We start from the raw sequence: 25,931 nt of genomic DNA on the forward strand, positions 1-25,931 counted from the left end.
CCATGGATATTTACTATTCTCCTAGCCTACCTAAGTTGCAGCACTGTAGTACCTGTTTTTTTTGTTTTTGCAGCTTTGCCTAGTACAAATCAGTGTTACTTGTCTTTGTTGAGTATCATTCTCTACGTCTCAACCTCGCAGTGAAATTGTATTTAATTTTTTTAGCAGACCCAGTAAAGTCATGTAAAGTCATGTAGAACTATAATATACTCCGTTGTTGTCCTGGTGCCTTGTTATGTTAGTCAAAATATAAGATTATGACTTTTAAAGGCATGCTCAGGAGATTATCAGATACTTTTCTTAAGAGAGTGCATCAATCTTTCACTATTTTGTCTAAAAAATCTTTATAACATGTACTCTTCCACCACCATGACATTATCTTTAGAGTATTACAGATAATTTTAAAAGCTCCCTTTGAGGTTTTAATCGCTTGATTTTGTTTATTTATTAAGTTGTCTTTCAATTCCAGTTTACATTTTGCATAGCTCTTTATCCAATGTTGACATAATATGATGGGCAAAATGTAGTGGTACCCCTAAGACAAAACACCATCTCCTGTTTATTTCTTGTGTTGCATTCGTGATAAAACACCATATGAATATTGTCATTTTGTTAAGATAAGTCATATCTTATAATACCATATGACCTTTATAATTACATTCGGAAGGTTTAGCATGTTCGTCATTTAAGCTGGTCTTATGTTGCATGGTTCTGTTTTGTCGACTGCACTTTATTTATTTATATACCCTTTGTCTAGCATTATACGAACAAAGGCCCTCCAAGCCATACATCATGAATGATTACAGCAACAAGTTAAGAAGTATTTTTGTCCTCTATCACCCAAAGAGCTGAACTGCCTTCTCGAATTTCGGCTTTAGGGCAAATAACATATTCTTGGATGGGGGTGCTGGTGATTGAAAGGGATTTGGTCTGAAACTCAGGCAAGAAGAAAGAGAAACCCTCCCTAAAATCCTCCTCCAAGTAGAGCAGAGCTACAGGGGCCTTAACTGGGAAGGACCAAGGACCTGGGCCAGTAACCGGGGCATGGTCTGAAGGAACCCAGTAAACGGAGAATGGTCTGCAGGAGCCAGTCTGCTACAGTGTAGCGCAGTGGTGGGTCACAGTGGCCTGAAAACATCGGGGTCAATCTTGAGGTCTTTATGGGTTTGAAAGTCCTGTTTTGATATGTTTCATCCTCTTAGGTGATGGCTGGGATTATATGAAAATAAAAATGACATAGTTAAGGACTTAACAGTTTTGCGTTTTTAACCGCTACTGCGCTAGTGGGTTTTCCCGCTGTGCGCTGAAAATGCGAAAATCCCGCGTTACGTGACAAAGCCAGCTTGTCATGCGCGTAGCGCAGGTAACGCCCATGACGAGCTGGCTTTGTCATCCGCATCGAAGAGGTTAACTCTGGCATAAAAGGCATTTCTTCAAGTTATAACCATGGTGTTTTGTAAGTAATCATCCGGTTTCTCTACTAAGGTTTCACTAAATGCATAAACTTAGTGAGAGCAATTGGTATTTTTATTACTGCAGAAGACCAGCGTAAAATTAGAGGGGAATTGTAAACCAGACCCTTGGTGGGTCTGAACCTCCTTGGGTCCTCACTTTTTCACAAAACACTTAAGAGCAAGCTAATTGTTCACATACTAGATGCAGATCTACCTCATGCCATTTCAGTAAAGACTGTGATTGATTGTGGCAAGAGCTCGCCTCATCCCATATCCCCTGCAAGGGCTCCCTGACCTCTGGCCCGGTCTTATTTTTACTCACTCGGTCTCTTCCCCTCTCCCTTATCAGGACCTGTCTCTCTTCTCTCGATTCCATTTTTGCAACTATCTTCCAGTCATCACTTATTGTCCTGGTCAATGTTCTCATGTATGTATATGATATATCTATTGTGCAATCCCAGCCAAAAGGCAGCAGAGTGCTGTACATGGTTTTCATATCCTATACGTCTACTTCAGTGTCCCCTTCCCCTGCCAAGTTTCTCCCCCTCACCACAAAACAGCCTAGCAGTCCCTCTGACTTACCATAAAGTAAATTCAGTCTGTAATGATGATTCAGTGCCACACATATAAAAACGTATCTCCTTCTGTTATTGGGACAAAAGCAACATTCCTATAAATCTCTGACTTTAGCACTTCATTCTACCCACTCTTCACACTGCATTGCACTGGAGAAACTAGAATCCACCGTAATGATTTTGACACAAGATTGTGCCTCTATGCAGACTTCGCAACCTTTTATTCGTGCAGCGTCTGTTAGGGCAGTGGTCTGCTTTATTCTTAGAAAAGTCCTCTTCACTTTCCCTGTCCTTTCACCTGAAGCTATATCATCTTCATTCAAGCACACCATCTTCAAATAACCCTCCAATACAGAACACTGTCCTCTTCATCTTTCCCCTATTAATCATTGAGCACTTTCTCTTTGAAGAGTTTGATTAGTTTTCTAGTTACCTTTCACTCCCACTCCTGGTGCTTGGAGACTTTATCATTGACACCATCAATGAGTCCCACAAGCTCCTATTTGTTGATCTACTCTTGAATCGTGGCCTTGCCTTGACCCGTTTTCTGCATATTCACACCAGTGATAGACAGCTTGGCTTCATCTCCAACTTGTTACTCCTTTCACTCCTACTCAATCTATCCCCAACAAAAACCTCTTCCCATTTGACATCCTCTGCTGTGAAGCCTACCCCAGGTCAGCCTCTACTTCAGGCTCAAGTGTGCCCTCCAGTCAACCACCTCACCTTACTTACCTGTAGCAAGTGCTCTTTGTAGTATCTTCCACGTGGGCCACCTTCTCTCCGACTCATGCAGTGAAACCATCCAGCTGCAAGGTTTGTTAGCTCTGTGTGCTCTACCCCACACAAAGTGCCTTCTTTTCACGGCCAACAATTTATAACATCTGAACATGCCCTTCCCTCTTACTCAGCAACCATTTTAACCTCTCCCATGTCGACCTCTACATCTGAACTCTGCCATTCTCTGTACTCATATCTCTCCCTTACCACCCCTGTCCATTCACTACCTTGGTTACAAAAGCTTTTAGGACTCTGCTGCACTACTTTTTGTTTAATGTATTACTAGTCACCAGCCTGTACCCGATCGGTGCTAAACGTTTGGGGTCTTCTACAATCCCAGACATTAAGTTGTTGTTGTTCTTTTCTGTATCTACCATGTCTGTTCTGCTCAGGTGGGATTTGCCAGGGTATCCTTGATCACTACTAACAAGTGAAATCGGCGGTTTGCTTGGAGAGACCTGGCGTTTATTAACCGAATGTATACATGTTATACACATACTAAACGGAGTCTGCTCCTAATACCTACTCCCTACCTCCTCCACATGTGCTTTGAAGTCCAAAACAAAATTGAGGATGCTTCTCTCCAAGGCACAGAAGGCAATTTCTTTTCTGGAACACAGTGAATATTTGCCCTGGGCTGACCTGCCTTACACAAGTCCCTCTTTGACCGAAGTGCTTGAGAATTCCACGGTTGTTCCTATTTGCCTACAATGCTGTTCAGACTGGCACACGTTCATTGTCGATATATATATATATCCCCTCTTCTGGTAGGACAAACGGTGACGGACTTGTAGATGAAAAATATCGTGGGTGTACTGGTACAGAGGAAGAAAAGGGAGCAGGAGCACTGGTTCTTCCAAATGGAGTGACCAATTAGAAGAGAGTCTAATTAACTCAGGAGCACATGTTAAGCCTTCTGGTGAATTTGTATTGAAAATTATGTGTTATTTTAAAACCACTTTGTGTCTTTTTTTAATATATAAAAGTCTAATCTCAAAATAGATTTTGTTCCAGATTGGAATATGATGCTTCAGTAGCCAAAGGCAAGTGAGCTGTTTTCACAGGTGGAGAGATTTATGTGTTCTAATTAGCATTAGAAATGGTCTGTATTTTTAGGCCTCGTCAGCAGGCAGCTTGCAGCTGTCCATTGTTTAAGACTGATTGTCAGCAATACTAGTCCGTAGAGAGGGCTTTGGGTCAACCCATTGCTTACCCTTAATTTGCTTTCTTGTTGTTTTTACTTGCTTGCACCTTACTCAATGTTTTTTTTTCCACTCTTCGTGTGATTGTCCAGTCCCCGTAGCATAGCTTATTTACCATCCTTTTGTTTAAGTGACTTGTATCTTTCCCCAGCTACACATCATGGAGTTTACTTTTTTACTCCTTGAGCCCTCCTCCCCACAATTCACCCCCCCCTCCACCCCCATCATTCCATTGCTATGTTACCACTCATCACCCAAAGTATCTTCTTTTTTTTCTCTCTCCAAGTAATTTTATTTTTTGGTTTGTTCGAAAACTTCTATTTGATGTTGGGTGTCTGCCACCTTGGAACAGTAAATTAAATCAAAAAGTTAACCTGTGTTGTGTGCTTGCGTATGGTTGGTGATGCATGAGCACATATATTTAATCACACTGATGCTGCCATTGCGAAGTGACCCATTTGTGTGCATGTGTGATGACTCATGTATTCATTATGTTTGTTTTATTTTTTCTGATGTGTTCACTTAAGGGGTTGTATGTATACTACACACATTATTATAAATGCCTAAACAATGTTTTATGTTTAAATTTCTTTTTTGATTTCCGTGACATAATCAAACTGTAATAACAGTACATTAAGTACGCTTGGTTAATTCGTACGATCCTACTGGCGTAGGGTAGATCATAGAAGAAAATAATTTCAGTAAGTCCCTCAAGGGGTTCTCCCCCAATCCCGCTTCTAAAATGGAGCCCATTATGTATTCTTAGTGAGATTGTAAGGGTTTAGTTTATATTCATGGTGCAGTTGATGGGGGCTTGGTGAGTCGTAGTAGGCGAAGATATTTTTGACATGTGACATCCCTAAATTCAGAAGTGAGTAGTGATGGGAATGGTTTCCAAAGGTCTTGAAACTAGGTTCCTTGATGGACGTGGGATATCCTCTCCATCCCTAAGGTGTACCATAAGTGGTGTAGCCATCCCAAGTGGGTGAGGAGCATGCTTGTCCCCCAGTGAGCCAAAATATTCTGGAGGGCAGCCCCTAGCGCCAGGGCTATCTGTTGACCTATGCGTGATTTAAGCAGAAAAGTGGGAGCATTTGGGAGGCCTAGTAGGATATATGCCGGAAAGCGAGGGAGCGGAGTGTCAAAGTGCGTGTCGATGTCGTTCAGTACTTGTGGCCAGTACCCAGAGATATGAGGGCACTCCCACAATAGATGGTGCAGCGTGCCCAGTAAATAATGTTTTAAACAATTCATAACAATCACAATTCAACATGTTTAACCTGATAAGCACACATTTGTAATAAAAGCCCTATAAAATCGCAGAAATTCGGCATTATGGTTTAGTTTGTCGTATGAGCAGTTGGCATTTTAGACAGAAATATGAACCGCTGATATATCGAAAGAAAACTGTTGCATTTGTGAAGAAAATTAAGAAGACTCCTTCTACCCAAAGACCTTCTAGTGCAGAGAAAAAAAATATTGGTGAAGGCATTAGATCTTACCTTTATAATGCAAGTGCTAACGTTTTTGCTTTGGCTGTTTGTATAGAACTGTTTTAAAAATAAAAATTCAAAATACTGAAGGAAAGTAAACATGTACCTTTAGGGTATCTCGAAACTTAACGTTGAATACAATATTTTTAATCTTTACGTATGGCCTGGTTTATTTTTTTATTTCATGCAACATCCAGCTTAACAGTAACACAGAGAATTAATTGTAGGTACTTCAAAGAACATAACAGCAGTCTGACAAAATATTAGAATTTAAAGGCAAAATCTTGCCATTTACCTCCCGCCTGACTCTGATCTGGAACAAATGCTCTTTCCCGAGCCGGACGAGCAGATCGGAGACCCGAGAGAAGAGCCATTTTCCCAGTCAATGTGCATATACCTCCTGCCTCAAACACAAGCTGAGTGAGTGGAGAATCCTGCCCCTCCCCTAGCACTATAGATACTACTTTTGTAGGCCACGCCTGACTTTGGGGAAAAAAGAAAAACAACCCAACAAAGTCTGCTCTCAGGTTAAACCTTGCAAAGATCTACCTATAGCTGTTTGTATTGATGATTTGGGGTGGGCAGGGAGCAACAAGCGAGCCCAGAGGGGTGTGCATGTGAAAGTGGGGAAGCAGCACCTGGGGAGAGAGCAAGAAAACCTATGCACTTCTATGGAGTACTCAAAGAAAAGAATATAGATCTTCCCTGATGTGATGTGAAAGGGCAAAAGAATGGCATAGAAGCTCTACTCCGAGGAGGGACAACGACAGGAATAGGAAGGAAAGCCATTAATAAGTGAGCAAATGAGACTGGCAAGAAAGCTAAGAAATGATACACACTGGGCTGACCCAAAGCTTATTGTAAGTATTTGTATTTTATACGATGGGTCATCAACAACAAACCGGTAAATGCTTAGAGAAATACACACACCTATTTAGAGAAATTGTCCTATTTTACTGAGCACTGTTGGTATCTTTTGGACTAAAGTGTATGTTTACTGACGAGTACAAAGTAATATTTTAACATTTGCTTACTGTTGCTTCTTTTCAAGGGCCGGCACCAAAACAGGATCCTGGTTTTGGGGAAGGACCAGGAACGGCAGGAGATGACGACGAAAAGAAAAAGCAAAAAAGAGGTGATTGTTAACTTTGGGTATTTATGTGTAAAAGTATGCATACAACACATTTATTTTTTGGAGTGTGTGTGGATTTAGGAAGGCCCTCGTTGCACACAAATGTAAGTACTTTTCCAATCGCAATCGCATTAGACCACACTAAATAACATCCTCTTTGTGATACGATCCTTAAAAATCTGAACTTCTCATGGCATGAATTGCTGTAGTGGCAACTTTGACTGATAATGCTTTTCTAGTTGTTTTTTATCTATAAATGCAAGGAAGCATCACAGACCTAGAATCAAGGCATCTTACCTTTTTGAATGGAGTGTATGAGTTGAAACCAATTTGTATCCATCTTTACTAACCAGTTAACCAGATTCCTGGATCACTACAGGCCGCCTCTCTAGGAGGTTTTAAAGGAGTTGATCTGGGAAATACGCCATGAGCATTACTCATGCAATATCTAAACCAGGTGCAAGATCCCACACTATTACAGAAGATGAAGCTACACTGAGGCAGCAGACAACAAGCACCAGAACTATGACATTAGAATAAGGAATACAACGGCTCCACTGCCATGTCAAGGAAGCCATAGTTAGAAGATGCTCCTCAACCAATATTGTATACAACATAAATGCTGTAAACTTGAAGGGTACAGTACATGCCCTAATAGCACCCTTGGCCCGACAGGGTTCAGTGATGCAGACTATTTAAAAGAAGGCGAATAAGTCACTCCCTGCCTCACGTCCTGCGGCTTGCGTAGAATGATCATTCTTGGACAATTGTCCTGAAGATCCATAGAGGGGTAAGAAGTGGCACAGTAGCCTGGTATACCAGTCTTGAAAGCAGAAAGAGAGACTGTCTTGTGCATTTGGGTGACATTTGTACTGGATGGGAGAGATAAGGATTTCTACCACTTTCAGTATGCAGAAATCCATCTAGGGACCAATATCAGAAGAGAATGTTGCGAACACATCTTAACAAGGAGAAGTTGTTTTTTCTGCTCCATCCTGAAAAATAAATTATTTAGAAGAGAGTAGGCAAATCATTGATTCATTGAGCATCCCAAGGATGCCTTCCTTTGGCGGTAGAACTTCTTGGAACAGCTTTTCATCATGCATTTCATTGCAGAATAAAGTACTTAAAGGATTAAATGAACAACAAGCCTTAATAATTTTGCTTTACCATCTATAGTTTCCGGTAGTTTCGTAAAATGATCCTCAGTTTAATTTATTTTTGTTTGATATCTGGGGACCCTACAAGTCGTATGTCGAGGCCCTTAGACAAGAAACCCAGCTGGAGCTGGAGCAGGGCATTGTCCTGGCAGGTGTGGGGTGATTACGTCCCCCAATTTGGATTGATTCTTTTTTTAATGTAAAATTGTAAGCACGCCGAGCCGAGATGCAGGTTGGTTTGGTGGGAGGAGGGAGTGTAATTGCTGAAAATCTTTTACAACTTTGAGTGAGGTCGGTTTAAAGACCCTAATGTGACTAGCGAGTATTAATGCCAATGGTCTTCTTACCTGGTTTCTATCCGAGTATATTAACATAATGCATAAGACGCTAATTTAGAATGAGGAGACAGTCTATGACTATGGACTGATGTACGAACATTCATGTATATTTCTTTTGTAATGATGAAATCTGAAAATAAATTTTAAAAAAAGAAAAAAAAATTTTTTATTTCTCTGAGAAGTCACCATTACAAGGGTCAGGTGAGTCCGATGCCATGGACGTGCTTCTAAAATGTTAGCTGAAATAGTCAGACACCTGTCCTCATGATGCCTCAAGATGTGCAGGCAAGGCACATTTTGCTTAATGTAACAAAGAAGGCTAGAGAGCATCCAGTCCAAAATATAGCCAGTATTTATTGTTCGCTTGTGGGGCTTAAGTGGTCAATTGCATGTAAGGTTAGCAGTTGTAGGATTGAAAGGCTGTGTATAGTCAACATCCTGGACTGGTGTTTTCAGAAGGGTTAGAATGGAGTCTGTTTAAAATCCAAGATTTCTCCCTGCAAGGCTGGTATGCGAAGTTCGAGATGAATCTATCCTATGTTGTTGCCTCTGTGTAAGCAGCAGGGTAGACAAATGGCTCTCAGCCCAATACTTTAGGAAGGTGGTTAAGTTTGAGAGACCGTGTGTTGGGGGTAAGGGGAATCATTGATCAATTTATAAACTGGATTGATGGGGTAGGGAGAGCCTTTAGTCGGTCAAGAGTGGCCCTTGGAAAGGCTGTAGTTCAGTAAACTTACCTTGATTTTGTGGTTGGTGACCAAACCGTGGTAGACCATGTTTCACATAGGTAGTAGGGTTTCCTCATGAGGACTGCATTTTGGATCATTAATTGGGCTTTGAGTAGGGGACATTTTTAAGGGAAATATTGTTCGTCTTGTAGAGTGAGTGAGTGAGAGTGGTGTGGTGGAATTTATTCTGATCTCATGGCTGGTGTTGGTGTCAAGCACCCTAGACTAGATGCTTTTTTCCCTATCTCTGTAGATTAGGACACTCGCCCGGACTGCTGATTTGAAGGTGGGTGCCACAAATAAGGCTTCTGTTTTTTCAAGGCCTTAAAGGTTTGAATGGTGGAGCAGGAGTTAATTTATTGTCCTGCTCTAAATTCTTTCCAACCTCTATAAAGGAATGCTAATGTAAAAGAACTTTGTTCCCACCCATAGATGGGCATAAGGTGTTTTATAGGAGCGGGGGGGGGGGGGGGAGGGGAATTAAATATAATATAACTGATACCCACGCTGATAAACAACATGGTTGGAAATCCATTCTTCTACTCGCAACCCTAGAAAGAACCAGACATAAATTAAAAATGAATTGGTGCAGGTCTTTTAATGTGTATCAGTATTGACTACGAACCAACAAAAAAATTCTTCTGTGCCTCTTCCAGTACTCTGGTTGCACTCAAACATTCAGCACCTTTTTTTAAATATCTTTACTGATTTTAAAACAAAAACCAATATCAACTGACCGGCACAAACACAATAGAGTTACACAGGTGAATGTTGCCATAGTTTCATCACCTGACAGCCGGGAATATCAGTTCAATACAGATCATTAACACATAACCACGGGGTGCTATCTATGTAATCGAATCCCGCTATACAGGTTGTCCCAGGCAGGGGTAGGTCACCAGCCACAGGCCACCTGAACGGGGGGGGGGGGGAGGGCGGACATGCTGTGATGGGGCACATTTATACATCCAGTAGAAGGTTGAAGCCCAGATCCTGCTCCCCACCCACACGTGGGGCAGGGCAAGACAGTCCTCGATGTCCCAACCAGAGCATGCCCCAGAAGACACAGCGTTATCAGGGCCCTGTGTGAACAATGAGGGATCATGGATTAAGAAGTGCAGGCAGGAGCGGTCAAGGTGGGCACAAGTATATTCTCGCTTCCAGATTCCTAATAGATACATCCCAAATAATTCCCACAGCCCCATCACCCCCACGTCTCTTGGCCTCCGTGAGGACATCTGATTCAGCCAGAGTTCATTGCACTATAGAGTGGAGCCTACATGGCACATCGGGAGCCGCTCGGGATTTCCATGACATAGCAGTTTTCCGTTTGAACAATATAAAAGCCAAGGCGACAAATCTATGCTGGTACTTATCCCCCTTGGTTCTAGGGCAAATGCCCAATAAGCAGGATTCCAGAATGGCAGAAAACAACCCATCAAATGTGAAGGTGGTCCCCACAAACTCACCCCAGGTCCGTTCAATCACCAGGCACTCCAACACTGTATTAAGGAAGCCCGTATCTGGTCTCCCACACCTGGGACACACAGAGGGGGTAGTTGGATATCAATGTGCAATGCGTCATGGTGTGAGGTATATTTGATGTAGGTAGGTAAATTGTGTAAAGCTGAAGCATAGATTGCATGAAACCCCGCTAATCTGCTGTGGAACCCGAGACCAAAGTTTCTGTGAATTGCGTTCTCAGGTTCAGCATTCGGCGATTGTGGACCCTGGTGTCTGGTCTGTTTTGGTGTCCGCAAAGCAGTGTAGAATGTCGTTATAAGTCTAATCACACACTCGTGTGAAAGTCATGTGAAGCAGTAGCGCCGTGGGTGGTTTATTGCAACCATGCCCCCAAGTGAGTGGTAACTGCCAGGTATGCCGCATTGTACGTCAGGAAATGCCCCACGGGGATGTTGTAGTTGTATAAAAGGTCGTGAAAGGATGCGAATGTCTCCTCCCCGAAAAGGCCCCCCCATGTGTTCTATTCCCCCATCTCGCCAGCTTGATGTATCATGATGTCAGTTAAGTCCCTGAAGAGCTGCTGTTTTCCAATTAGGAAATAATGGTGAGTATGATGGTCAGGCTGCATTACCGCAGATATATTTTTGCCAGCAGTGACGCTCAGTCTTCATCTGGTGTGTCTCGTTTGGAATGTTAGTCCGGGGAATGACAACCAAGTATATATGTGTGACCCATCAAAGATGCGCCAGATTGTTGGCGCTCCCAAGATTTGTATACATCATGCAAAACACCCCCTACCCTATCACTGACTCATATTTTACATATGTCAACAACGAGATACGACTACTATTGTGGGGGGATGGGGACCACAGCGAATAGCCATGCTCAAACTGGAAAAGGGATGGTATAACGGGGGATTGCCCTTCCTAATATCAAAATGTACTACTGGGTCGGCCAGTTTGCAGTCATTAATCAATGGCTCTATGGTTCAGACTGATTCGGTCATTCAGATAGACAAGATACTCATAGGTCCGAGGTTACAAGCGCACATTGTACACAAATCCAGCAAAACAGTCACTAACTTGCCCAACACAGCAAACAGTTAAACTACGGCATACAGTAACAAAAAATCTAGGATGGCGAAATAAGATGACGTAAGCCACACCATTATGGGAAGCTGAGCAGCTCGGCAACCTGATTAAATGCCTACGATTTGACAAATGGGACATGATTGCATTTCTAGAGTTGGAGACCTTTGGTCAAAGGGCACTGTGCTTCCATTTACCGAGTTCCAAAAAGAACACAAGTTGACAGCCCCAGAAAAATATAGATACTTACAAACTAGGCATTCCCTGAGGGCGGCCATTCCCCAGGGTACAGACCTCCCAGAGGCGAGGCCCTTGGAAGACAGGCTACTGAGTTAACACATAGACAATTGTTTGTTTGTTTTTAGAGTTTTATATAGCGCAAACTAGACCGGACGATATCAGGTATCAGAGCGCTTTACTTGAGCACCAATTTCGTTACAGATGGACAATAAGGTGATCTCTCTGACTTACAAGAAGCAAATTAATAACACGCCAGACCCCTTACAGAAACTGCACCAGTAATTGCAGAATATAGAATTGCTTGAGGAAGAAGGCTGGCAAGAAGCATTACCATCTCCCATAGAGGTAGCCATCTCTTCTAAGCTAAGATTAATTCAACTCAAAATCTCCATAGAGCATACCTCTCCTGCACCACGCAGACACTGTAGGCAGCAGGTCACCTTCTTCCATATAGTATGGGAATATCCACTCATCCAGAATTACTGGCGGGAGGTAACCACACAAATATAGTCACAGGGAAAAAAACTTCAGCACACACCCCAACTTTGTCCCCTAAATATTTGGGGCAAACAGACCTATCCAGAAAAGAACAAATATGGGCAACACTAGGTTTCACTATAGCTAAACGGAATATACCCCGGAAATGTGGCATAGAATATCCTCCAACAGTGGTGGAATGGGAGAAAGAATGATTGGTTGACGCTAGCAGAAATAACCATCTTTGAGAACAGAGGCTGCCCTCAAAAATGGGAATAAATCTGCAATAGATGGAATACACATTGGGGACAAATATGCACCCTGATAACACAGGTCAGTGGACCTTTCCGTGTGAGGCGGGTCAGAGGAGGAGAGCAGGTGGAATAAAAGGAATGGGCACATGGCGCTTAAATGTAGTGCATCGAAACTGAAGATATATTGTAAATAGACTGCTAACTTGTGGGATCTTGACTGTGTGAAGCGATTTTATATTGATGTAACTAATTAAGAGTTAAAAAAAAAAGATGCAGCAGACTTCTACCGCTCTGAGCAAGACGCTGTTCCCAGCCATCGCACTGGCCATTGCAATTGGGCTGCCGCATAGTAGAGCTCACAATTATGGGCACCTAGTCCACCCTCATGCATCGGGCGATAGAGCTTAGCGAGGCCTCCCAGTACCTGCCCGTAGCCCATATCCGCTCCACTAGTAGCACTAGGAGCAAAGCCACAAAAAAGTTCAACATCCTTGGGAGGAATAGTATCTTGGATAAAAGCATGTGTCACAAATTTCCGAACACCCTGCTCAGTTTATTAAGGACATTAGCAAAACATATAATTTTAATCAGTTTAAATACAGGTTCCTTTTGACCTTCCTGACATCACAGAGGATAGGAGTCATCCCTGTAGCGTTCTTGTCAGCTCACCTCGAGAAAACAAACATATTACTTTTAGAGTTCTCCACTCATGTATGGACCATAGTTTATGCAATGGTGAAATTCTACTGGTAATTTTGTGTTGGACTGCTCTTCACCCCGTCGCCTCAGCAAGTCTGGTGTGCATTATGCAGTGTCGTAGCTTTCGCTTTTCCATAAAGCTGTAAACTTAATTGACCGCTTACAGTTTATGCATATCCATTGTAAAGCAATTTTGCTGCAGCATCAATCCACTTTATAAGGTGAGGAGTGGGTTGTTGCTTGCCTCTCCTCCATCATCATTACTATCCTCTTTTTACCCTTGTCTACTGCACCCCTCCGTCATTGTTTCCCCGTACACCTACACATCTTTTCTCTGACATTGCTTACCTCATCACAGTAAGTGACTATTTCCTTTCTGGCCTTCTTCCATTTCAACTAGGAGTGGGCTTCTTGTGTTAATATGATAGCCTTTCTAGCTTGCCAAACAAGTTGTGCTGAAATTACTTTATCCCCAGGGTGGTTTAATTATATGGCATTTAATCCTGCAAGATTCATTAAATATTAAGCGATACAAAAGAACGGTGATGGATCAAACCCAGATCTTTTGACTGGGTGTGAGTGTTTGATTGGTTCTGATGCTCCGTCCATCACCACCCCCTTTTGTACCGCTTTTGGCCGCCATAAGTGTGGCAGGGTATGCTCAGACGTGAGTCCCTTGCTCACTTTGCCACTGGATTCAAGCAAGCCGGGCTGAAGACGGCTGGAATGCCAGAAACCGGTCCTCGGAAGCTTGTTTCCGGTCCAGGGAAGGCATGGCTTGGCAGTTCGGGCTGGACTGTTCCCATGAGGCACAGGGTCAGACTGATTTGCATATAGCCATGTCTGAACTGGGGTGGCAGAGTGGGCTAAAGAACGGTGATGGATCAAACCCAGATCTTTTGACTGGGTGTGAGTGTTTGATTGGTTCTGATGCTCCGTCCATCACCACCCCCTTTTGTACCGCTTTTGGCCGCCATAAGTGTGGCAGGGTATGCTCAGACGTGAGTCCCTTGCTCACTTTGCCACTGGATTCAAGCAAACCGGGCTGAAGACGGCTGGAATGCCAGAAACCGGTCCTCGGAAGCTTGTTTCCGGTCCAGGGAAGGCATGGCTTGGCAGTTCGGGCTGGACTGTTCCCATGAGGCACAGGGTCAGACTGATTTGCATATAGCCATGTCTGAACTGGGGTGGCAGAGTGGGCTATAGAACGGTGATGGATCAAACCCAGATCTTTTGACTGGGTGTGAGTGTTTGATTGGTTCTGATGCTCCGTCCATCACCACCCCCTTTTGTACCGCTTTTGGCCGCCATAAGTGTGGCAGGGTATGCTCAGACGTGAGTCCCTTGCTCACTTTGCCACTGGATTCAAGCAAGCCGGGCTGAAGACGCTGGAATGCCAGAAACCGGTCCTCGGAAGCTTGTTTCCGGTCCAGGGAAGGCATTGGCAGTTCGGGCTGGACTGTTCCCATGAGGCACAGGGTCAGACTGATTTGCATATAGCCATGTCTGAACTGGGGTGGCAGAGTGGGCTATAGAACGGTGATGGATCAAACCCAGATCTTTTGACTGGGTGTGAGTGTTTGATTGGTTTTGATGCTCCGTCCATCACCACCCCCTTTTGTACCGCTTTTGGCCGTCATAAGTGTGGCAGGGTATGCTCAGACTTGAGTCCCTTGCTCACTTTGCCACTGGATTCAAGCAAGCCGGGCTGAAGACGCTGGAATGCCAGAAACCGGTCCTCGGAAGCTTGTTTCCGGTCCAGGGAAGGCATTGGCAGTTCGGGCTGGACTGTTCCCATGAGGCACAGGGTCAGACTGATTTGCATATAGCCATGTCTGAACTGGGGTGGCAGAGTGGGCTATAGAACGGTGATGGATCAAACCCAGATCTTTTGACTGGGTGTGAGTGTTTGATTGGTTCTGATGCTCCGTCCATCACCACCCCCTTTTGTACCGCTTTTGGCCGTCATAAGTGTGGCAGGGTATGCTCAGACGTGAGTCCCTTGCTCACTTTGCCACTGGATTCAAGCAAGCCGGGCTGAAGACGCTGGAATGCCAGAAACCGGTCCTCGGAAGCTTGTTTCCGGTCCAGGGAAGGCATTGGCAGTTCGGGCTGGACTGTTCCCATGAGGCACAGGGTCAGACTGATTTGCATATAGCCATGTCTGAACTGGGGTGGCAGAGTGGGCTAAAGAACGGTGATGGATCAAACCCAGATCTTTTGACTGGGTGTGAGTGTTTGATTGGTTCTGATGCTCCGTCCATCACCACCCCCTTTTGTATCGTTAAATTTTAAGCCTGGGCATGAAACTCCGCTCATGGAGTTTTCCCTCGCTGCGTTCTGTTCGGAGTTCCAAAAAACTCAGCGGAACAGAGTCTTTCCCTCGCTCGCCAATGTAAGTTGGCAAGCGATGAAAGTCTTACTCCAGATCAGCTCCCAGTGAGATTTTTCAATGGGGGCGGTTGCCGCTAATTACTACCGCTCGGGTTGAGGAAGGTGTCGCTTGAGTAGAACATCTACGCGAGCGGCAGAAAAAAGCAGTGCCCTCTTGCGCTGCACGTGAAGCCTTTTGTGCTGATTTTACTGTGCTGGCCATACAGCCTGCATGAACGGCGTGACAGAACGCACTCTGCTGCTTCGTCAGCTATACTGTGGGATAGGATTGTCTATTTGTGGGTGTTGGTTTCTTGTTGTTTGTGCAAGATCCTTCTCACCGCTCTCCCCTCATAGTTTCCATATAGAGTTTAAAGAAGCTTGGTCCGTCAGTCGATCCCTGTGTGGTGCAAAACTGCAGATCTCATTCTAGATGAATTTGTCAGAAAGGAAAATAGCCATTTTAGGACTGTGGGCTCAAAGGCAATTTAAGGTGAAGAGGGCCTGGTGTGCTATATCAATTACATGTGCTCCACACTGCCTAAAATGTGCCACCCGTTTAGCAAGCTTTTCAGTTTCTTACTTCTAAAGGCTCTTTAATGATTTTACCACACTTAAGAAAGGTTGGTATTCTTTTGGAGAATGGCGTTCAGGGGGTAAAAACCCTTTAATGATGGTCTTTCATGGGGGTGTGGTTTGTGTTTCGACTATCTGGTCCTCTTGTGACACAATGTAGGGCATTGTTCACTCGGCAGGCCACCCTTCAGGACTTCTTTTGGCAATTTTTGTATGTCCTTTGCATAGAATCAGAGTTAGAGCCTGCTCTGTATTGTTTGAATGTACATATCAATCTTGTCCACAAGACAGTCAATCCATAACCCTCCTTCCCTGGGTCAGGCTTGCCGTTTTAATACCACGAGGAGTTGGCAACTGTGTTTTCCCTTCTCAGTGCATGGTCACTCGATAGGTATCTTGTTGGATGTAACTCAGGAGTGGTTGACTCAGTGACATTAGTAATCCAGATTTGAGTTGTGTCCAGACTGGTACTTTCATCAGGAGCTGCTGGTTTATCTCTGCGTACGGGCTATGAACACAATATTTTGGTCAGAACATGGAAGGGGGTTTGGAAAAAACCATGCCTGGTTTACTCTGATCTTGGAAGGCAGTGATGAGGTAATGTTGGTGGTCAAATAAAGATTGATTGTTACTGACAGTTTCTGCAGTAAATGCAGCTTCAGTTACCAGTTCTAGAAGATGTGGTTAAAACAATCTACAATAAATACTAATCAAATGCACCAAACCTGTAACCTGGTCTCTTTCTGCAGAAAATCGAAGTATTGTGCAGTCTATTACTTTTCTTGTTCTTCTTAAAGCTCTTTTTAAGGAATTACTTTACATAAGCAAGCACAGTTCGTTATACATGCTGTCTCTTTTCATAGGTGGAAGAGGTCAGATAAAACAGAAAAAGAAGACCGTACCACAGAAGATTACAATAGCCAAAATCCCAAGAGCAAAAAAGAAATACGTCACAAGAGTGGGAGGGCTAGCAACGTTTGGTAAGTTTCCAAGTTTCCAAGTTTCAATGTTGTTTGACACTCCACACTGCAATCAGTTAGCTCAAAAACGATCAAAGGCTCAAATTCCCTCTCCGTGTTCTGCTGAGATTCCTCATATTCCAGAAACTGCATTCCTAAAATCCCTTTTCCTATCCCTCAAGTTAGAGAAATAAAGCCTTTCGCATTAGCTTTGTACTGTCAAGTTGCGGATGCAAGATATTTGTTTCATGTAGAGCTTCAGGGGAACCACATAAACTTTCCACACAGCAACCCTAACTGGTAATGAAGGGAGCTGTACAGTAACATCACTACATTTTCGAAATTAAATTGTACTAAGGCAACAATTAGTGAAGCACTTTAAAAATGCCGGGAAAAAGGGGAAGAGTGAACAGAGGAGAAAAGGTTATTGGGTAATAAATAAACTTTGCAGCCCCAACACCTACATTGTAACTTTATTAGATAGGAATTATGGAAAGCCAGCTTTATTAGTTAAATAATAAATAAATTTCCACAAATGAAGTATATTGCACTTGCTTTCTTCGGTTTCATGCAGCTCCTCAGAAAGCTTAATATATGGCATATTGGATCAAATCTGGGTTCTCTGCTGTGGGCTTTATTGAAAGCAAAGTGCGCTCTTGTTGCACTCTTACCTGTGGCTGGCAGGATACTGTTGATATATGTAACATTTTATTGCTAGCATGATCTGTAGATAATTATTTGCTGTTGGACGCACAGTTCCGCTCTCTGCCTGATAACAGAACAAATACACTCATTCTAGGACAGGGGCAAACTCTTGACTGTATACATCTGTACTATGGTTAGAGTACCAGAGAAAGAGACAGCCATAGTTTGAAACTGCATTTTCCACTTACAGTGGACCCAGCCTTCCCATAACCCCATCTCTTGCTCACACCCCTAAACAAAAGCCTGTGCAGTGTACTTCATACGTAGTGCACAATCTGCGTGCCTTATGATGGTTTCTTTGCCCCTGTCCTCATATGTGAAATCTGTCACTAGTACAAATGTTATCCCTCATTTGAATGAATTTGAATTCCCACTTGAGACTGTGCAATCGCAAAATTTATTCTGGTGCGATCCTTATTCTAGATTTAGGATGCAGAAGTGTCTTTATACCCTTTAGTAAAGCCATAAATAGGTGCTGCACCTGTCACGCCTTGGGGCACTTTATGTAAAATGGCCCCAGTATCTCCTATTATGTAAAAGATTTGACCGGTCACTGTTTCGCGCCAATACTCATTAAAGCGGTTTTGACAAATTGTTTATTTTACATTTGATGTGCAGTCGCTTATACACACTGGGCTTGTTAGTCTGTTTGGTCTGTTGAATTATTGAATGCAGCCCTTTGAGAGAAGGTTCTTCATAGTGCGTTGCCAATCATTGCTACGTTACATCTTCGGCATTGTGTTATATTGTAGTCTTTATCCTCACAGAAATTGATCTCAAAGAAGCACAAAGATTTTTTGCGCAGAAATTCTCCTGCGGTGCTTCGGTAACGGGTGAGGATGAAATCATCATTCAGGGAGATTTTACAGATGACATCATCGATGTGATTCAGGAGAAGTGGCCAGAGGTAAGCACTGATCCGGTGTGGGTGAGCTGATTGTTCAACACACACTGTATTAATTATTTCTACTAATTTAAAATTACATTTTTATTTCAGGTGGACGATGAAAGTATTGAAGATCTGGGGGAAGTCAAGAAGTGATTCAACAGCGTGCCTGTATTTAAGTAAAGTTGTAGTCAATGCAGCCAAAGCAAGGAAAGCTTTTGGGGACTTTGTTTTTACCGTTCTACACAAATGTGGACCGTTCTTATCATTGGCACTTTCACTATTCTGTAAGGATTTCTTTGTGATTTTTTTTTTTTAACTGCCAAATGTTACTGCTAAGGTTCCCATCATGCTACTGCATGGAGTAATTACTTAGTTTAATAAACTATTAATTCTGGCCGTCACTTATGACTCTGTCTGACGTTGTCTGTGTAATGCTTGGTGGTCTCTTTTCTAAAACTTCTAAAAGACTTGTTTTCCTTAAATGTGTGTTAAAATTACTTTGCCGACTGATCGCCTTTATAGAGTTTCTTTAGGTGTTAGATAAAATAAGATGGGCACTATGGCCAATGTTATCGTATAGACCACTGTTTATGGCCCTTCGGTTGTCATCAGGACTTCTCGCATTTGCTCTGGTGTTTGTGAATCAAGCATCATTCAATAGGACATGGGTGCCTTTCTGGAGGATACAATATAGTGAGTTTATTGTGAATTGGCCGCCCCTCTACTCTGTGTGTAAACTGTACCACTTGGTGTGCTGAAGCCCCAGTTACTGAGTTTCCTGTAAAGTTGTTTCATATTTAACTGAATCTAGGAATCCCACCACCAAAGCAAGAGGCCTGTAAAAATCAAGCAAATTGAAATTTGAGGGTGGCTTGAATCTCGTTGCACAATTCAAGGTATTACTTTATTTAGTCAAAACACTTCGGGTGGAGTCCAGTTAAAAACACAACCATTCAGTCAATTTCTGGAATGAAGCAGTGTTAGCAGCGAGTCCACGGCCACGGTGAAGTCTACTGGGAGTATCAACTTTCGAGGACCCATATCTCAGATGATCAATTTCAGTCAAGGTCATCTGTAGCCAAGGGCACTGACAGGACTGGTGGAACCCAGTAGATCCGAAAACCTCACCAGTGACAACAAGGAACTGGACTTTATGGTTATGGTCAAGCAACAAGAGCTTCAATGAGACCTCTAGAACGGTAAGACTGGAAAGGGGTACATATGACCAACCTAAGTGGCTGGGGATAGTTGCAGGCTCGCCAGAGATAAAGCAAACAAGCAGCTCTTTGGCACCAAGACCTAGGCAGAGTTTTCATGTGTAGGTCATCACAACTGTTGGGGATCAGCTCTTATCCTCTCCATTTCATACATTTCCTGTTCACTTACTAATCTCAGCCTGAGAGAACACCACCATCAGCAAAGGTCCTGCGCAGCACTGATGTGAAGTATTTAAGCAGATTCAATGTAGAACAAACTCTGGAGTTAATTCCACTTTGAAAGCACAAGCCTTAATCAAAAAGCAAATTCATCCTGTTTTACTAGGAAAGTGTATTGTGGCTCAGTTGTGCTATAAGTTACAAATCTGAGCAATCAAATCTGCTAGATGTTTACCCAAGTCAGACTGGTACAACTAGAGAGTTCATGTTGCTAGACTACAGCCAACAACCCAAGAAAAGGAAGGAGGAGATTGACTGAGCTTAGGGGAAAGCCAGTCACCCACCAGGTAATAGGCTCTGAGGAGTAAAACCCTGATATATAGAACATGCAGACTGTCACATCCTTCTGGCACGAAGATGAAACTTTACTTGCAAGGAGAAAAATATCTTGTGCAGCAGTAGTGTTCACCCCAACATTATTGGTAGATCCCCCTAGTCCCAAAACGAAGCGTATCGTTTTCATAGAAAAGGAGAACTGTTTTGTGTCTCGCGCTTTTTCTAGTAAATTATGCTCTATTAGGAAGTGTTAGGAGTCAGACACGCCTGACCAATAGTCTCTTACCTGCAGGTGATTATAAACTGCAACCCCTTCACTGATCAGTACGCGTACACAAGGATTGGTGTTTTACAAATATTTGATTTATGTTGCATTTGTTATTAGATTCATCATAATTAGTAAACAACTCAGCAGATAATTACCAAATTTAGGCTAGACCCCAATCCTGGTTCATCATACTCTAACCTATTCGTCTATTCCCTACCCATAATGTCTAAAATGTTGTCAGCAATACAACTTGTATGACTGCTTTAGTTCAATAAGCACATATGACCATGTATAAATTCCCTGCATAACTCATGCTGTAATTAGGACATCAGCCAGAACTCAGTCATTGAGCATCTCCCCAAAGCAATTGTTCCATCCCACCCCTGCATTGGTACCTTCTATATCTTTACCACCAATTTTGTATTATGGAGTGAAGCGGTTACTCTTGCTTGGTTCCTGCTTTGCTACAAAAATATGCACAAAAATGCCCCTTTGCAGAGGCATGCGTTAGTTAATGCTACCTTTTCCGTCCTCCGTTCAAGACTGATCTTTACAAGGTCATCTTCCCTCGCAGCTGCAGTTATATGCACTAGGGAAGTGGAAGGTTTTCCTCCTTTGCCCGATTAGTTTTAACAGGATCAGAAAATGTAGGTTTCTAAACCATGGTGATAGAGCACATATTTGCTAGTATTACCCATTCAAACAGTCTTCAAAGGCCTTTATTTTATTTTATTTTTTTATTTATTTATTTAAGTTTTGTATAGCGCTGACTGGGCCCGAGGGTATCAGAGCGCTTCACAGCAAATGCAGATATGCAACAGAGGAAAAAGTGGACAGAACAACAAGAGCAAGGAACACAGGCGGGAATTAGTCTGCACAACATCAACTTGAGCGCACTACGGGACGGAGATCAGGAGCGAATCATCCGGCTCTGGGTTCAAAGAGAAAGCGGTCTTTCCCAGTCAGGCGTGTGGTTCTCGTTACGAACCAAAGCGTTCGAGGAAGAGGGCTTTGAGTAGCGTCTTGAATTTCGGGAAGGAAGCGGTCATTCTGATATGGGGGGGATGGAGTTCCAGATCCTGGGAGCATTACCCGCAAATGATTTATTTGAGGTTTTGTGTTTCTGTGATTTCAGAGGGATGAGTAGGAGCTTGTTGGAACTTCTGAGGTTCCTGGACTGACCGGCCCTTTTGAATTTGGTGGCCAGATATTCTGGTTTGCCTGTATGCAGGGCTTTGTGTGTGAGGCAAGCTGTACGGAAGCTGGCTTGTTGGTCTATCGGGAGCCACTTCAGTTCCTTGAGTGCCGGAGAGATGTGCTCATATTTCTTTGTTCCTGTGACCATTCTTGCTGCTGCGTTGAGGTAAGCGGTCCCAGGTGAGATTTGGCTGTTCCAGTCAGCGCTGCGATGCCATAGTCAATTCTGGAGAGCACCAGTGCCTGAGTGGCCTGTTTCAGATCTTTTTGGGGGAGGAAGGGTTTTATTTTGTAGAGAAGTTTTAGGTTATGGAACGCCCTTTTGGCGTGTTTTTTTTTTTTTTTTTTAAAAACCTTTATTGTACAGAGAAGGCTCACAAATACGGGCCTACAACCCAGCGGGCCGGCCACCACAAATAAGAAACATATTCAACAATACAGAAACGCATACAGAATAACACAACAAGTCATAGGAAATAAGGGCTAAAAGCCATATAGCAATCAGCCGGGACAGGATACGAGTAGGTTGATTTTCTAATATAGAAACGGGTATGACAGGATAACAACAGGTAGGGAATCTCGGAGGGCCGTGGTGGGTCGCGAACAAGCCGCGGTAGAAGATACAGGATAACTCAATAATGACAAACACATATCAGTAAAGCCAGAATAGGAGTCTCGCCAGAGAAACAGTGGCAACCGCCGTGCAGCGCCCACCCACCACAACAAGAACGTATCATATCAAACAGAGTCAAAAAAGGCTTATCAAATAAAGCCCTCCGGCACACAACCCAGGGAATAAGGGAAAAACCCCCCCACGAGAGGGGGGGAGGAAGAGAGAAAAAAGGGAAAAGGGGACAAAAGGCGAAAGGAAGAACGCCGCCTCAAGCACGCGCCCCACGGCAAACGAGGCCGGAGACCACAAATCGGTATACAGAACCAGTAGTAACCTGGGCCAAATTACGTAGCGAGCCAAAGCCACAGTAAGACCAAACGGTTAGTGCATCAAAAATAACCCACCCAGGGGGACACATGCTGAGACCGCGTCCCGAAAAAGAGGACACACAAGAGCCATAGAACCAAAAAAGTAAGAAAAATGAGGGGAAAAAACCTCAAAGAAATGGCAGACCCCCCCTCCCACCCCGCAAGCCCACCCTGCACCCCTGCAGAAGGCTATGGCCTACCCCCCAGCAGCGTGCCTGTCGCCCTAATCAGAACCCGAAATATAGAAGAGCTAAAGCAAGATAGAACATAAAGACAAAAAAGGGGGAAAAGAAGGAAGAAGGGAGGAAAGAACACGGGAGAGGGCCATAAAACAGAATCATAGGCTCCCACCCTCCCGTCCGAAACATCAGTGTCCACGGGAAGACAAAAGAGTCTAAGGATACAGTCCAGGAATACGACAAAAATCCGACATGGTCATACCGTACTAACCGATCATCCAACCATTACAAGACAACAGTCCACAAAGGCACGATCGTCTCATCCCTGTCCTTGTTTTTCCAAACCTGTAGCAGTCCGCCTCACGAAGAACCAGACCACGAGGAACAGGAGGCAAAGAACAGGGAGGTCAAACTTCAATCCGGATAAGATGTTTCGTGCACAACTCGGATGATCCGGGACAGTCAGAAACCATTGTACACAATGCAGGCACAGTTCCGAAGATGATCTGAGGAAAGCCGACCCAGCGGAGTCAGCACAGGATCTACGTTCGGCCATTCGAGGAGATGAAGAACAGGAAGAACCACTAAGACCGGCCCGGACAGGACCCGGCCCACAGACCCACAGCACAGGAGAGGACACATCACGATGGAGGGCAGCGGAACTCCGCAGATCCGTAGAGATGGCAGCCACCGGGTCCATAATTTCCAGGATAGTTCCAGCCGCACCCAGCAGCGACGTAGCTGCACACGCCAGGGGGGGCTCAAACGGCCCAGCGAAACGAGCCTCCTCCAGGTTAACAGCGGGTGCGGCCACCGGAGTACCCCAGGAGCGCAGGGCGGCGAGGATGTCGGCAAGTGTAGGAACACCTTTACAGTATCCGGCTTCTGTGCCACATCGTGGACCACCGCCGCCCATCTCGGCCCGACTGAGATATACAGGGTCGGCCGCCATCTTGGAAGCCCGGCGGGGTCGTAGCGATCCTCGACCCCCGACCGGGCCGCAGCAAGGCAAACGGAATTCAGTCAACCACCAGCAGAGGCACGTCCAGAGCAGGAAGGGGGGGCCACCAGAAGAAGGAGGATCGCCGGCCCCCCAATGCCACCGGCCCCGTTCTCCGAGTCTGGGCGGAGGCACTCAAAATGGCCGGACCGGGGAACAAAGGGGGGGACAAGCCATATTTACGGTCAGCCCCGTCAACAGAAGGCAGCGCCTCCACCCCAGGCCGTGGGGTCGCCTGATCAGGCCAGAAAGCCGCGACCGGCCTCTCTGCACAACCGCCTCTCCGGCCGAGCCCACTGCGCCATCAAGGGCCGGCCACAGCGTAGCGCCCCGTCCGGGCGCCGCCGAGGAGACTCAGGCCAGTCCGCTCCAGAGGCCCTGAAGCAAGCGAAGGCACAGTTCCGGAACCACGGCACCCAGAGACAACCGGAACAGACGGTAAGTGTCTATAAATCGCCGTAGAGCCACAGCGTAGCAGAAATCGTCTTCCCGGGGCAGGATAAAAGCAGGATTTATGTTTCGAACAGGAAAGTAGACGGAGCCGAGCTAAAGCGCGGCCATCTCGGACGCGAGCTTGGCTCCTCCCCCCCCTTTTGGCGGTTTTTGAGATGTTTTTTAATGTCCAGTTTGGGGTCGAGAGTGATCCCTATGGATTTTGCGGAGTCCGTTGGCGCTAGAGAAACATTGAGAGCGTTTAAGGCTTTGAGCCATTATACTATTTGGGGGTTTTCATCTTTATCCAGTATTGGGGTATCTTTCATAGATTCACATGCCTGAATCATTCCCCGTCGTCAAGGCGGGAGTCCCACGGTAAATAAAAAAGCAGTGCCAAAGCACTTTGTAGTAGTAATAGGCCCTAGAACTAGGCCTGAGGCCTACATTATAGTAGCCTATCTACATCATTATGTCAAAAAGACCAAAGTCTTTGCTCCAACCAATCAGCTCACAGTACCCTGTAGAACCCTCTCTGAAGAGCCAGTTCTCCTCAGATTTTCACCGCACGTCATGTGGAAGGGAGTCTCCCTGAGTCTTGACTCAGTTTTTTCCTCAGAGCTTCAGGATGTCTGACAAGAAGGCCTTGTTTAGAACTTGCAGAACCTGCGAGAAGAAAAGGGTCCATGTGGATGACCAGCACAAGGACTGTATTTATTGCCTTTATCCCAAACATGAGGCAAAAAATTGTAAGATCTGCCGCACCTTCCCTTCTAAGACCTTAAGGGATAGGGAGGCCAGAGTCGTTTTGTGGCTAAAATCCTCTTCCACGGATGATGATGACAAAGCCTCTACTTCTAGTAAGAGGTCAAGGTCACAGGAGGATAAGAAAAGTGAGGGGAGAAAACATGCGAAAACCTCCCACTCTACTTCAGGCTCTTCACAGAGATCGGATTGTAACAAAAGGGGGTAGAGAGAGGGTCAGTGGATTCAGTCTCCCTGAATGTATACATAAACAAAGTGGAATCCACTCAAGGTGGTGGTGATCCCTAAAGTGTTGGGGAAGCACACAATGTTGTTTAAATGCCCCTCACACACCAACAGGCCCCTTGGTGTCATGCTTCATCATCGGGGCCTTCGCACCCCTCTACGGGATGCGGCGTGCTACGACTCGCGGATACGCAGGAGCACTTTGAAGTGGACTATGTGTGGGGGTGTGTGTGTATATAGGATCAAAAATGTGAGTGAGGTGAGGTGAAAGGTTAAAAAATACCTGGCACGTGGGAGGAAAAAATATTTTAATTTAATCCCCGGCTGGTATTGTTAAAAAGAAGTGCAGGGCGTGGTTAAATAGATACGAGTTAAGGTATCGAGAACCACTAGTAAAGTGTCAACATGTTTCGGAGGTCACAGCCTCCTTCTTCAGGACAAGGGTTATGCACTTACCCTCCCCTTACTCACATGCAGAATGTTAAAGTGTATTAAAAAAATTACAAAATTACCACAATGTGTAATATTCCTAACAGTGTTTTAAGTGTTAGCGAATGCAGTTGCGCCCAGTTGGCGAAAGAACCTG

General features: G+C 44.5%; 1 protein-coding gene across 1 annotated transcript in view; it reads left to right on the forward strand.

Annotated features, from left to right (window-relative positions):
* DENR (density regulated re-initiation and release factor) overlaps positions 1–18,987 on the forward strand; it is a 62,536-nt gene extending 43,549 nt beyond the window's left edge. The window contains exons 5-8 of the mRNA XM_078667576.1: positions 6,556–6,639; positions 16,897–17,013; positions 18,465–18,604; positions 18,695–18,987. Coding sequence (XP_078523702.1) covers positions 6,556–6,639; positions 16,897–17,013; positions 18,465–18,604; positions 18,695–18,739 — 386 coding nt within the window. The 3' untranslated portion in view covers positions 18,740–18,987. The remainder of the gene's footprint in view (positions 1–6,555; positions 6,640–16,896; positions 17,014–18,464; positions 18,605–18,694) is intronic.
* The last annotated feature ends 6,944 nt before the right edge of the window (positions 18,988–25,931 follow it).

This window comes from Lissotriton helveticus, chromosome 11 (genome assembly GCF_964261635.1).
Source record: "Lissotriton helveticus chromosome 11, aLisHel1.1, whole genome shotgun sequence".
NCBI lineage: Eukaryota > Metazoa > Chordata > Amphibia > Caudata > Salamandridae > Lissotriton > Lissotriton helveticus.